This window comes from Lynx canadensis, chromosome A2 (assembly GCF_007474595.2).
Source record: "Lynx canadensis isolate LIC74 chromosome A2, mLynCan4.pri.v2, whole genome shotgun sequence".
Classification (NCBI taxonomy): Eukaryota; Metazoa; Chordata; class Mammalia; order Carnivora; family Felidae; genus Lynx; species Lynx canadensis.
Window position 1 is genome coordinate 19,357,504 of NC_044304.2, and position 14,260 is coordinate 19,371,763.

The following is a 14,260-nucleotide window of genomic DNA, read 5'->3' on the forward strand; positions in this document are numbered from 1 at the left end:
TGACCCTGCAGGCAGTCCAGCTGGCCTTCACCTCCTGCCTCCCATCCTCCAAGGGGAGCAAGAGGTAACGAGAGAGGAAGGCTGCTCCCTGTACCTCCCCGACTCTTCAAAGGGTCCCCTAGCAGGGCCTGCTTAGCCACAGGACACTGGGCCCCAGCTGACCCAGATGTAAAGTGGGGGAAAATAATATCAAAGGGGACAAATTGTGTAAGAACTCAAAAGAGGTCTCACTGAGGTCTCCTTAAATGAAAAGTACAATTTTATTGTCAATACAGAAAAATCAGTGGAAGAAAAAAGACTACCAAACTGGGTTTTGCTTGTTATAATACTTATTTTATAAAGTCTTATCAGATAGGTATTTCTTTCCCTCTCGTGTGCAGGCACCTTCCTGGGCAGGAAGCCGACCCAGCAGAGCTGGAGCAGCAGCTGTGGAGCCAACATGCTGCTTCCTGACACTGCACACATGCTCCCGCAGGCTGGTGCCCCACCGAGACCAGCTCTGTGCAGACAGGGCTCTGCCCTGCGAGGGGGTGAGTGGCAGGCTCTGCTGGGCACTGACACTTTGGATTCATTTTCTTGTCTGCTTTCCCACCCTCCCAAAACAGGGCTGGGGGCAGAAGAGGGTGCACACATTCACAGGTGGGTGGGTCAGTGCCAGGATATCCAGAACTGCCTGGGATCCAGCAACATGTCTCAGGATGGGGCTCTCCACCAGGAGGAACCAGAGAAGTTGGGGCAGAGCTGGGGTCTCCAGAGCACTCAGGGCTCAGGGCAGAGAGGTGGGATTGGCTCACCTTGAGACAAACCCAAGGAGAATAAATAAATAAATACTGTATAACTTTGTAGTCCCTCAGCCTGGCCTGTTCCCCCATCAAGGGACTGTCACTGTCAACCTCAGTTCCTCTGGCCGCCATCCTTCCTGAGACAGGCTGGCTAGAAGGAGGGGGCCTGCCCCACCCTGTGGACTGAGACACCAGGGCTGGCAAAGTCTATACAGTTCAAGAGCCCACAATAGGCAAATGGGGGCCTGGGCCTCACCCACAAGGTGAGACAAGGTCCCGCCTGTCTCCCTCTCTTCTGACACATGGCTCACCACAACGGAGCCACATGGGAGCTGGGGGTGTTGACCTTCAAGTTGTGTGACACTTTTCTCTACCCCTCACCCCCAGCCTTGCTCCTGCTGACTCTTCCTGGTCCAGCTGTCAGGTGCTTGCAGTCACTAGGATAACTGGAGGAGGGACGATGGGAGCCCAAGTCCAGCTGGGGCCCATGTCCCTTCCAGGGTATGTCTGGGTGAGGCTAGGCGGATGCTCAGGTGGGTCAGAGCTGGAAGGGGTACTGTCGGAGGTAGTCAGCCATGCGCCGGGGCAGTGGCAGGCAGTCTACATCAGCCACCAGACGGTTGATGACAAGGCGGCACAGGTGCTGCAGGCTGCGGGCACTGCTTCTGTGCACAAAGGGCTGCACCAGTTTTAGGTGCACGGCGGTGACTGCAGGGGCAGGTAGTGCTGGGTCACCAGGTGCATCTTCCTTAGGGGTAGGCAGGGCTGGGGTGGGTGCAGGTTCAGGGCTGTCACTTCGGGTGTCAGCAGTACAGGAGGCCACATAGTGCTGCACGAGGCTGACCACGTCTGGGAAGGCCAGGATGCGTGGCCTGGACAGGCAGTTGGAGTCCAGGCGGAAGCTGGAGTCAGCGTACTCAATGCGTACGTTGGTGGGGCCTCGAGTGGTTTTGACAGACAGAGTGAATAGATAGCTGGGGTGGGTGCTGTCACGTACCAGGAACGTGCCCTCTGGCATCTTCTGCAGGTGTTGTCGGGCCTCGCTGGCCGTAATGGAACCCCAATACCAGCCTAGGCAAGTGGAGACGGGGCCAAGAGACTAGTCACAGTGGAATTTAGTTGGGGGCACCAACACAGGGCAGAGCAGGACTCTGCCTCCCCCTTTACACTTCCATGGGGAGGACTGTACCCCCCCCCCCATCAGACTCTCCTGGGCAGGGCCATGTCTCTCAAACCAGACTCAACAGACAGAGCTAAGCTTTCCCCATTGGACTTCCCAGGACAAGGCCTGCTTCCCTCCTCAAACTCACCAGATTCCCGAAGGTAAGAGAAAGTCTTGGCTATGCATAGCAGATCCTCCTCAGGGTCCAGCACCTTGGGTTCACTCTCTGGCTGGGCTGGGGTCTCCTCTGCCACCTCCTCCAGGAAGGACCCGGCAGGCAAAGGCTGCATAGCTGGTTCGGGCAGCTCCAGGGACTGGGTCCACAGGGGCCGCTGCCCGATCTGCTCCACAGCCAGCAAAGAACAGGGTCTAGAAGGGGGTGGATGGGCAGTGAGTGGAGGCCCTATGCCCTCCTGTTACCAGAGACCCTCTATACCCCAGACCGGCTATATGACTTCTGGCCAGTCCATCTCACTATGAGCCTCAGTTTCCCCTTTGCCCACTCATGGGCTCAATGAGATCAGTACCCCGCCTCCCAGCTGTCATCACAAAAGGCTCCTTGATAGCTTCCCCTACATGTTGATTCTCTTTTGAAAGAGACTTCTCCGCCCTCCTGCATTTATTGAACATTAATTAGTCTATTTTGCACCAGCTGACAACACAGATCATGCCCTATAAGATTTCTAGCTCACAATGGACAACTGATGTCCCTGACAACGGTAGGATCCAGTGCAAAGAAGCCTCACATGGGTGCCCTGTTGGTTGCGGTGGGCTGATTAGATTAAATGGCGCTGGTTCTGCTTGAGCCATGGCCTGGGCCTTCATGGGGTGCTCCAGAGAGGTCCCAAAATTATGATAGGATGCCTAAGGTCATATGCTACCTCCCCACGGATAGGAGTATCTGTAGGAGGGACCGCGGTCCACACTGGCCAGGGCTTAGAGGCTGGAACAATCTCCCTAAACAGGTCAGACTCCCATCCTGTTTTCTTCTCCTCCCAGCTGAGGGTCTGGGGTGGACAGTGGCTTTAAAGGCACTGGCAAATCCCACTTCCCATAAACAGGACCTCCCACCAAAGAACAGGGTACTCATTCTACATTCCAGATCCCACCCTGGCAAGCCAGTCCTACGAAGCTCTATGACCTTATGTAAACCTTGCTGTTCACTAGGACTGTTCAGCTTCTCTACCCCCTCATAAGGGATGCTACCAGCCCAGATCCTGAGGGGGTTGGCAACACCATCTTGTCAGGTGACTAGAGTTGGGTTGCTGAGCCAGCCCCAATCTGAGCAGTAGCTTTTCTCTAGGGGAAGGCCACCCAGCATGGTGATCCTGGGACTTCCAGGGAGTGAGGGCAAGGATTGGCTCCCAGGAAGAGACTGCTGATCCTTCCTCACTCCTCAGAAAATACATCCTCAGGCCTCAGTTCTGGGTCTGGTCCCCTACTGGGCCGCAGGACACCAAGATAATAAAACCATGTACCTTGCCTTCAAGGAGAACTTATAACCCAAAGTCACAAACACAAAGGGTATCATGGGGGAGTCAAGGTCTGCCTGTTCCTGAGCTGAGTCTGCCAGGCCAAAGGAAGGAGTAGGGGGAAGGCACTCCAGGCAGAGATGAGAGCATGGGTAAACTGTGCCAGAGATTGCTTATGAGGCAGGATGAGGTAGGCAGAAGCCTTGGCAGGACGCAGGCAGAGGAGCCAGATCTGACAGTGTAGGTTATAGGTGAGCATTAGAAGATGTTAACAAATTGGGAGAAGAGGCCACAAGACCCTGGCACACCACAGTTTGTTTAATACTTTTCCATACCCACTCTCGGTGTACTGTGGGAGCTCTGGAATCCTAGTGGGGGAGCCACGTTCCAAGGAACTAGCTGGTGGCCTGCCTGCTGGGACCCAAAGCTCAGCTCAGGCTAGCCAGTCAGGCCAGAGCGCCTGGGGGTGGCCATGTCCAGACAGCTTAGCAGGGCACTTGTGGGCATGGGCACCTCCAGGGTCAACAAGGTATCTGGGTGTGTAAGGAGCTGTATTGGTCCCCACAGTTCCTGGTGAGTGACTGTGTATCTTAGGAGGGGTGTGTCCACAGCTGTCGTCATGGCGGGGGCGATGGCTTGTGTGTTCCAGGTGTGGGTGGCCTGTACCTGTGTGTGCCTGTTGTGGAACCCAGCCTGTGCGTCCCGCCTGGGGATGCATGCCAGTGGGGCAAACTCAACCCTGAGGGTGGACCCCCTCAAGCAAAGCTGGGAGCCCAAACCTATATTTGGGAATCTCTGCCCCCTACCTTGGGAGGGCACCAGCTGGTTTGTGGCTGTGTGTGTGGAGGTCTTAAAAATCTTGCTCCCTGACACCCAACACTGGTCCTGAGGTTCCAAGGGACTTTTAGCTGGAACAAAGTAAAAAGAGAATGTGGGACTTCAGAACTGGGGGGATCTGGAGGACAGGGTGTGGGGGTGTTCAGGAGTCCCAAAATTCAGAGGAGGGGTATGCTGGAGACGGCCAGGGAGAAGTATAGTAGTATAGTTTTCCTGGCACCTCTGGGTTTCCTCCCTGGAAGCAGATCTGCTCAGAGCAAGGGGCACTTCAGCCTTGCCCCACCTTCCAACCTTCTTCACTTGGTACTATGCCAGTTTTGATAACAACAGCCACTGGGCCACCCAGCTCTTCCTGGGTGTGGAGTGCTCACTCATATCTTCTTTCTCACTCCCTGGAGCTTTCTGAGCTCCTGTCAGATCAGTCTGGAGAGTATCAGACCCATTGTTGAAGGGGATGTTGAGGTGGAAGGAATGCTGAGGAAGAATGCTCAGTTGAGGCCAGGACTCTGTCTTACCAGCCTCCACACCATCCTAGTCTTTGAGGAAAGTTGGAGAAGGGAGGCAGGAGTCAAGTCCTCACTGGGATCCCAGACTGGACTGAGGAGGGGCAAGGCAATTGTGGGGGTGCCACGGGCAAAATTCAGGCTCTTCCAAGACCTGCTGCTTAGCCAACCTGGGGGAGGCGAGGATCTCAGATTGGCTTCCCAAGAAAAGCCTAATTGCTAGCCCATGGCAGAACAGTGAAATCGGAGAGGGGCAGGGGCTAACCTAAGGTCAGCAGTAGGCCCTGCGGCCTGCAGGCTAGGGTAGAGCGCTCTGGGCCCAGAAGGGGGTCTGGGCAGGTGAGCCACGTCTTGGAGGATGAACTCCGCTGGCGTTCAGCTGCTCCAGCCAGAACCCAGGCTTAGGCTACCCGGTGCTCCTCCCGTCGCCAGCCGACCCCCAGTTTCACTACCCACAGTGCGAATAGGGTGGTGACGGTGTTGTCACCATTCCCTGTTGTCACCCTGAGGTCCTTCCGCACTCGGTCATTTCCGACCCGTCAAGCCCTCTCAATAGCCGGCAGCTAGCACGAGGCGGTACTCTCCCGAACGCCAGGAACCGTCGCCCGGCTGGGACGGCGAGCCGCGCTTACCCCTGAACGCAGAGGACCATGTCCCGGCAGCGGCAGCGGCAGCTCCGGAGCTGAGGCTCAGCCGGACGGTGGCGGCTGGAGGGAGCCCGTGGGCGCAGGTCTCGCTCGTAAGGCAGGCTCCGAGGGCGCACCGGCGACGGGATGGGAATGAGAGGCCAAGGCGCTGGCTGGCCGGGAGGGCGCTGGGGGCGGGCCGGGAGGGTGGGGCGGGGCGAGCCGCCTAATCTTTTGTCCTCTGTGTCCCAGCCCTTCCCGGAAGCGACGTCTTCCTAGAACCGCCGGCAGTGCTGCCGGGCCGGGGAGGCGCGCTGGCGGGGGCGCCGGCTCCTAGAGTAGGCTCAGGGCCGCTAAAGGAAACACCTTTGACAGATTTCCAAGAACTTTCCAGGAAAATGGGGCGGGGCCCCACGCGCCGACCAATCGCAGCTCGGGGGGGGGGCGGGCCAATTGCAGTTTTGAGATGCGAGGCAGACAAACTAGCCGGGTTGAGCGTGACCTAGGGACCACCAGGGAAAAACCGGGTTGAAGAAGGCCAGGGCGGGGCAGGGGTTCTCCGGGACAGGGGTTCTCCCCACCCAAGCGCAGACTTCTTTCGGGCATTCCGCTTCACTGGGGACAGGCCCCTGTATCTCTCTGTAGAACTGGTGGCAGCACGAGGCAGGGTCTTGGGTCTGTTCTCCCAGCTAGCGGCTCCCTCAAGGCGGTCTGTCTGGTGTGCAAGCGCCCCCTGTGGGCCGCACTTGGATCTCCGGACTCTGTGTGCGGTGGTGGGGAAACTGGTGGCATGGGGTGGGGTTTGGAGAAGGACATGAGAGGAGGGGAGGGGCACAGAGGGGGGCCTCAGATCCGAGCAGGTCCGCGGGGGTCAAGGATCCATCACAGCCAAAAGGATCCAGGCGAGAATGTTTTCTCTGAAAGACTTGGGGGAGAAGGCACATCCCAATCTTGGGATGGGGGCAAGTGTGGAGACTTCATTACTCACTTGATGGCTTGGGCACTGGGAGACCACAGCATGGGGCACCTATGTAGGGTGCAGTCTCTTCAGTAGAAACTGTCTACCGCTCCATTATTATGAAGACAAAGGGGCTTCAAGCTGCCAAGCAACAACTAGGATTTGAACCTGGGTACCTGAGTCTCTATGGGGTCAAATCCCAAGTTCTCTACCTCAAGACTCTGTCTTTCCTCTAACTGTGAGTATTTTACAGAACACTTAGTATGTGCCAGGTGCTCTCAGCGATTTCCAGCCTCATTTCATTGTCTAACCATTATATATTGTGTCCTCTTTACAGGTGAGGAGATTGATGCACAGAGAAGTTAAAATGCACCCTAGATCTTACAGCTGACAAGTGGTTAGTTGGGGCTTGTAGCCCAGTTCCCCCCAGTGCCCCATCGTCTCTAAGTGCCTTGACCTAACAACTCCTGGGCATCCTTCAAGATCCAGCTTTAAGGTCCTCAGTGAAGCTTCCTGCCTCCAGGCCAGTCCATGTCAGAGTACCCCAATGGTGTCCCCTTGAAAGCTCCCTTACAGATGTCAGTGATTATGCAGTTCTGTATGTTAAATTAGAGGGCCCCAAGGGTTTTGCCCTCCAGCCACCTTTCGTGAATTTGACAGTTATGCACCTGTGTGCACAGTATGTGGCCTGCCCCTGTTTTGCCCCAGGTGTTGTGGGTCCCCTTGGCCAACTCTTTATCACCTTTCCTGCTGTCTGCTCCCTACACACTCTTGCTCTAACTGCTAGGCCCACATCGCCACCCAGTGGCGAGTCCTCTCATGGTTTCACTCAACAAATTTCCATATTCCAGGATAACCCCTCCTCCCACTCCAGGGATTGGCCTTGTCACAGGATCTCCCTGCTTCTTCCTACCCAAAACAGTCACAAGATGGGTCAGTCACAATAATACCAGCAGTGCCTTCCTCAAAGTCTGGCTTATTTGGTCTCTCTACTCTCATCATTTGCAGCCTCTCCTCCCCCTGAAGGACAGTTCACATGTGTATGTGTGTAGGGGATATATTTAGCCCTCTCCCCCTCTCCCCACACTCACTGGACCTCTTTGCCACTGTAAGCTATTCCAAAGGCCTCAGCCCTAGACTTCTTGGACATACAGCTATCATGGAGGACTGTGTGGCAAAGTCTGCCACCATGAACCCACCCCTGCCCAGCCATCCCAAATGCTGAATTCTCCCATCAGTGTGCAGGTGGTTGCTGGAAAATGAGCAGCTAAGGGAAACCACACCTTCTGACTCTTCTTGGATTAAATGAGCAGTTGCAAAACATTTGTCTATGATGTACGTACATGGGAAATGTGTGTGCTTTTGTAAGCACTGGCATTGGTTATGGAGACTGCAAGAGGACAGGCATCACCAGTGCTTACTTTTTACATTTCCCTATGGTTTGAATTTATTATAACAACCAAGCTTTACTTATGCAATTAAATTTTAATTAAAAAGAGATAAGTTAAAAAATACAATTATAAAATGTTTAGAATAATTGTAATCTAATTCCATTTTTAGAAAATAAGATATCTCAGCAACTACAGCATACACTGAGATAACTTTGGCTGGGACAAGGAGCCACCCTCAGCTGCCCAGCACTCTGCTTTTGAGTGGGACCCTGCTTGTCCAGAATGAGATCTTGCTCAGCTTTGGGCTCACCTGGCCCAAACCAATCACCTCCAGAGGGATGATCCTTCTCCAGTCTCCAAGCTGCAGAAGTTTCCAGATCACAGGGCTTCCTCCAAGGCTCTGAGATCTTGGATCAGATTCTTAAGTGGGACTCAGGGAGAGAGATTCTGGGTCCAGCTAGGCATAAATGTGTGTATGTGTGTGGTGTGCATGTGCATGCCCATGTGTCTGTACACATGTGTACATATTTGTGCATTTGTGTGCATATTTGAACATATGTGAGAGCATATTTGTACATGTGGATGTAGGAATGGGGCAGGGAGGCACAGGGGAGGAGAGCATCATTTGAGGGTAGGAGCTGGGCCCTGGAGTTGTTCTTCAGGGGTTGGGATGGAGACTCTGCCATGACAGCTACTGATCTTAGGCAGGTTGCTTGATCTCTAGGGCTTGTCTGTCTTGTAGGCTGTGTGGGATGTGTTTAGCCCCGCCTACTCTGGTTCCAGTGAGGTCATGGAGTGCCCAGGTAGAACACCCACACAGTGTCTAGTCCAAAAGAAGGGTTCAGTACGGTCAGTTGAGGTCATCATCAGGGCCTCTGCTTCACTGAACTCTGCTAGCTTGAAGAGTGTTTCAAGGAGACAGGGCAGAGCCCTGGGCACTTTCCTCCAGCACAGCAGGTTGCAGCTCTCCAGGAACTGCTCTGAAGAGCCTTGGACCTACAGGACCCCAGGAATCCACATGCACCTACGTGCGTATTTGTGCTGGGGCATGCATGGGAGGTGGGTGAGAGCGCTAGTCCGGCCCAATCCCAAAGTCAGAAGGACTCAGAGACACCTACGGGTGGGACCTAGGCTGTGCCTGCAGTTATGCCAGTGGCCTGTAGATGGCAGCAGAGGCCCGCGCAGAGATCATGACCCAAGTCTCCCTTTCCCAGTACCAAGTGAACCACCTTGTTCCAGTCCCTCAGTCTGAGGGTTGGGGAGTGAGAGGGGTGTGCTGGTGTAGTGCAGATTTGTCCCAGGAGAGAACAACACCCACTGCGACTCTAGACAAGTTGTTTCCTCTCAGGGGTCCTCAGTTTCCTCATCTGTGAAATGAGGTGTTTAACAGCCTGTGATGGGAAAACTATCAAAATACCTAAGGTATAAAATGGGCTCAGAATAGAGACCTAAATGTGGAAGGGAGCACCACATAGCCAAAGAGTATCTGGGGTGGGAGGAGGCTATTTGTAAACACGATACCAAAAGCTCAAACCAGAAGGTGAAAAGTTGATGGATCTGACAAATGGGAATTTAGGATATCTGGTCTAAGGACGCTTCATCCCAAAGGGGGGGAAAAAAAAGCCACGGATATGAGCAGGAGATGCACAGAAGGCGAGAGACACCCAGAGCCCGCAGGGATGGGAAAAACGCGAATCACAACGAAATGCCATTTCACGTGGCTCCATGGCAAAAATTAAGACTTTAGGTACGCTGGCGGTGGGCCACCACTAAGGAAGTCGCAAGCCTTACAAGCCTTGCTAGAGGGCCGTCTGGCAGCGTGCAGAGAAAACGCCCGACTCAAGTGGCTTCCTGTGGCTCCAAGAGAAACTGCGCTGTCACTTCGTAGGTGGCTGGTAAGCTCCGGGGCTCTCACTGCCCTCGCGGTCCCGGGGCCCGGGAGCCTAGGAGGTTTCCGCTCTCCTTCGGGAAGCCACGCCCCCTATTTCCGTCGGGGCTCCGGGGCGGGGCCCGCCGGAGGCTCCCTCCACGCCCTGTCCTGCCAGGGCCCGCCTGGCCCTTTAAGGCTGACCAAGCCCGGCCTCAAGTCGGGGACGCGCGGGGCGGGAGGGGGGGGGGCGTGGAGGAAAGGAGGGGGGCGGTCACGTGGGCCGCCGGCGGCGCGACTAGGCTCTAGGCGCTCGCGGCCGCTGGCTCCCGGGACCGCGGTCCCTGCCCCTCGCCGGCGCCGCAGCCAGGTACTCTGCTGTCAGATACGCCCTTGCCAGGTACGCCCTCATAGGGCCCCCTCCACCTCCCTCTCCCAGAACCTCACGGTCACTTGGCGCCCGACCCTTTACCCTCTAGACAGGTGTCAGGCCGGACTCCCTAGTGCTTGGTTGTGCGACCACCCCTCCTGCCTCGCCTCTGTACTCTCCCGCAGTTCGTCCCGAACTCCCGGCCCCGTCCACGACCCGCAGCCCAGACAGGCTCTAGGGCTCCAATACTGGGGTGTATTGGAGGAGTCTGAGAGGAACTCATTCTTCCCTTCTCCCTCAGGTGGCCCTGGACGCGCCAGGCTGGGGTCGCCTCTGAGCGCCCCGCGGGGGCCATGGATGACGAGACAGCAGAGGAGCAGGGGGGCCCCGCGCCACCGCAGGGTGCACCCTGCGGACCCGGCTCAACTGGCGCTCCTGCCCTCGGGGGGCGGAGGGAGCCCAAGAAGTACGCAGTGACCGATGACTACCAGTTGTCCAAGCAGGTGCTGGGCCTGGGTGTGAACGGCAAGGTGCTGGAGTGCTTCCACAGGCGTACTGGGCAGAAGTGTGCCCTGAAGGTCAGTGACCCTTCCTGGGTGACTCGGAGGGCCCAACAGCAGAGGCTTGTGGGTGCACATATGCCCAGGACCCCTGCTAAGCTTCTTATGATCAGTATCTCCTTTCATCTTTACACTACCTTGTAAGGTCAGGCTCCTGGTCCTCCTTGCTTTACAGGTGGGGAAGTCGAGGCTCAGCTTAGCTAAACTCAGGATGTCCCTGAGAGCAAGGGGTGGAGTCAGTGTGAGTAGAGTCTGCTCTACCCGGAAGCTGGGAAGGAGCGGTTCCTGACTCTGGGGTTATGGCTGGCTGGGCTTCTGTGTTCCGGCAGGGAGTGGGGGTGGGGGGTGGGGGCTTACTCAGCTTGGTTGTTCCTTCCATGAGAAACTCTTCTTCTCTTTCTCCTCCCCCCACCCTTCCTACTCCCCTCTCCTCTTCTTCTTTTTCATGAGAAGCTCTTCTGACTGGAATGAATCTGAGTTTCCTTCTGCCTGAGGCTGAGTCCCCACCAAGGTTTGGGGTGGGGCTGCTTTCTCCTATGGCCCCTGCCTGCCTGGGCTGGAGGGGTGGGAAACTCCCAGGGCTGGCTGGTGGGTAAGGATGGTGCCCATCACGTCTGTGAGCAGGAAGCTGCTGATGGGCTCCAGCTGAGTCACCGGCCCCATGTTGAAAGGGGCAGGCCCTGCTTCAAGCCTGACCCACCCTGGTTCCTGGGCAGAGGGTGGGCCAGCCATCTATTCATGTCACACCACAGCCTCCCCTGGAGGCCTGGCTAAGAACTCACTGATACAGATGGAATCCAGGGAGTTCTGGAGGTGGTTGATCTAGTCACATAGTTCTGGCTTAAGTCACTTAGTTCTTGGCCCAGGACCCTGCCTCATACCCAGAATGCCTTGAATCTGTCATCACTGGGAAGTTCACTCCATTGTGGTTTGTGCCACCTGGATGGGTAGATCATGGCAAGGAGAGCAGCTTTGGAGGTTAGAATACAGCAAAGGATCTTCTCATTTTACAGACATTGCAATTATGAGCTTGAGTGCAGGGTTCTGCAGACGTGGCTCTAATCTCTGGCCTGCATTTGCCAGCTCTGTGACCTTGGACTAGGTCCTGGACTCTGGAAACCAGGTTTCTGCCTCTGTTCAGGGGGAAAGATAAGGGGTTTATGTGAGCTTGGAATGTGATGGTGCCTGTAGAGTAATTGGTACTGGGTCTGGTGCAGGCCTGGAGAGGCTACGGGACTTATTTAGGGTACAGTGTCTGCAAGTAACTGAGCAGGGACCTGGGCCCAGCTCCTTGTGTCTTTCTTAGGGGCACTGGGGCTGATAGGATGGGTCTGGAGGTGGCTGGTCTGGGCTGGCAAGGCTGAGTCTCAGGCACAGCTTCTTCACCTACTAACCCAGTAGTGAAGTGGGGTTTGGGGTCCTCCTCTGAGTCCTTCGAGGGGGAAGTGGCTGTTCTCAGTGGGGAGTTTCCACCTCTTCCCTCAGCACCATCATAGCTCTCTCACCTCTTATGAGGTCAGGGGCAGTTTGGGTAGGCAAGGGGCCAAATGAGGCCAGAGAACCTCTTCTTAATACCAAGCCTTTGGCCCTGTGTGCCAAGGCTGAGTTCTGACCAGCCCCTATGGTGTTCCAGATGCTGTGAGTGAGGCAGGGATAGAGGGGGAGGCCAGAGATTGTGGGCCCAGGCAGCACCGCTTTAAGCAGAGCTGGGTCTAGGCCCTTCCCCATAGATGCTGTGTTTGACAAATGACTTAGGGGGGAACTTCTGACTACAACAGTTTCCAAAGCACTTCCTCTTGAATCTAGGGCTTCAATGCTTTCTCTGTTCTGGACTGCGAACTAGGACAGGCCTAGAATAAATTCTCCTGCTGTACCCCTTTAGGCTTTATGGGTGAATATGGCTAGGGCTACTGCCTTGGAACCTTCAGGACCTGGCCCTAAGTTGGCCCTCAAGGGGTACATGGATTAGATGTGGGCCCCACTCCAACACTTTCCTTTTCTTGCCCCCAGCCCCCTTCCAGTGACCAAGTCTGGAAGTTTCTACCATCTGGCAGGTCTTTACCATCTTCCAAGATGGCACTAGTACAACCTCTGGCACATCGTACATGTACTGTGAGTGGTGGCTCTAACTTTGAGGAAGAGGGTGGCATTTTTCTGCTTAGCCTCTACCCCCTGCCATCTCTGCCCTTCTTGGTGGTCCAGGCCAAGTGCCCTGGCCTCTCTCCATGCCTGTCCTCTTGGCCTTGTTGTCCAAGATGGCAGATAGTGCTTACCCTGAAGCCTGGAATGTAGCAGGCCCTCATCAAACAGGAAGAGTTGTGGTCAATGTCCTGTAGCCGTTGCTATTCTCTGGGGGCCCTGGAGGAGCAGGCTCCTCCCCGGGGAGCTGGGCCTCTTCCCCTTTCCCTCAGCTCCTGACACTGCTGTGGTTTATCTTGGCTTCACTCACACTCAGCTATTCTCTCTTGAGGCCAGTTTCTGCTGCTGGCAGGTCCTTCCACTCTTCAGTCCCCCCTAAGCACTTGCTGCAGTCCTGTTGGCAGGACCTAGAGGACTGCCCGCCAAGCATGGGGGGCAGGGGACTGCCTCCTACTGACCTCCTGCCTATGCCTCCTTCTAGGCCTACCTAATGAAACAGTATGCCTCAGTTTCACTCCTAACTGGGCACAGCCTTGTATATCTGTCTCCCATTAGTCACCCCACCACATTTGAGACACAACCCCTCAATCCTCATCGCATATGTGAAAATTGTGACCTGGAGTCTGTGGTCAGAAATCATGTAGCTTGATTAAGATTATAGCAGAGGCCAGAATCTCTTCCCCTCCTGATTTCCTGCCCAGCCCACTTGTGGTCCTCTGCCTCAGGGCAGGCAGAAGTAGCCATGGCACTTAGATAAATAAAAACCTAAAAATCTTTGAGAAGACAGAGGGGTTCTGCATGCGGAAGAAGTGGATTCTTCTTTCCTACCACTGCTCTCTGGGCTCTGGGGCTAGGGGCCCTCCTCTCTGACCACTGAGTATGTTGGAGGCCCCAGGGCTCCTAGTGCCCTCCTCTTCCCTTCTTCTTCAAATAGAATGGAGTGGTGGGGTGCTGGGTCCCCATGCCGGGGAGTTCCCCACATTGTTCCATGGGTGGGGCTGGCCTGTTGAAGCTGGTGCTGTGGAGCTGGATTTGAGGCTGGGTGGGGCCACCAGGCAGGCCGGTACTTTCTCATTTGGCAGCAGCCACCCCCTCACCTACCAACTCCAGACCGGTCAGATCAGCCTTGGCGGGGCCATTTGTTACCGAGTCAACAAGTCAGGAAGCGTGTGGAGGGGCCGGCAGTCCTGTGCAAAGGAGTCCCCAGTAGGGCTTTCACTGTGCCGAACCACCTCCCCCACCCCCACCCCAGGCCGTCCCTCTCCTGGAAGGAAAGAATTTGAGGAGCTCATGTGCTACCATGCTGGTAGAAAGTTCTGAACTGCCAGAGGTGGGCAATTTGCTGTTTAAACAAAGATTCTAGGAAAGGCATCAAACCCTAAAACCTGCAAATAGTGGAGTTTTTGGCAGAGATTGTTTGAGCTGCTTCATACCTGCTCATGCATTTGCAAGCTGTGCTCAAAGCCTAAACTACTGCTGGGACTGCCAGGGTCTTCCCACCCTATCCAGGAGCTGACACAGTCTTCAGGCCTTGGTGCTGCAGATTCTAATATTCCCAAAAATGGCCAACAGTTTCCCAGACTGTTCTGATGG

At 55.4% G+C, this 14,260-nt stretch overlaps 2 protein-coding genes across 5 annotated transcripts in view; one reads left to right on the plus strand and one right to left on the minus strand.

Annotated features, from left to right (window-relative positions):
* Positions 1-236: 236 nt before the first annotated feature.
* On the minus strand, positions 237-5,665 carry CISH (cytokine inducible SH2 containing protein). 2 transcript variants are annotated; one of them, XM_030306882.1, is made up of 4 exons: positions 5,389-5,660; positions 4,223-4,324; positions 2,093-2,313; positions 237-1,853 (listed from the first exon to the last, which is right to left on the minus strand). In XM_030306882.1, the coding sequence occupies exons 3-4, from the start codon at positions 2,232-2,234 to the stop codon at positions 1,321-1,323; spliced, it is 675 nt and encodes a 224-aa protein (XP_030162742.1). In that variant the 5' UTR covers positions 2,235-2,313; positions 4,223-4,324; positions 5,389-5,660; the 3' UTR covers positions 237-1,320. The 2 variants fall into 2 exon arrangements, with proteins under 2 accessions (XP_030162742.1, XP_030162741.1); XM_030306881.1 differs by lacking the exon at positions 4,223-4,324 and having other exon boundaries at positions 5,389-5,665.
* Positions 5,666-9,257: 3,592 nt separating this feature from the next.
* The window catches only part of MAPKAPK3 (MAPK activated protein kinase 3), a 28,822-nt gene continuing 23,819 nt past the window's right edge, over positions 9,258-14,260 (plus strand). Inside the window, exons 1-2 of one of the 3 annotated variants that reach the window (XM_030306879.1) lie at positions 9,258-9,626; positions 10,270-10,546. In XM_030306879.1, the coding sequence (XP_030162739.1) occupies positions 10,322-10,546 (225 nt within the window). In that variant the 5' untranslated portion in view covers positions 9,258-9,626; positions 10,270-10,321. Of the gene's footprint in view, positions 9,627-9,874; positions 9,999-10,269; positions 10,547-14,260 lie in introns of those variants that run through there. The other 2 variants (XM_030306878.1, XM_030306880.1) reach the window with 2 other exon arrangements.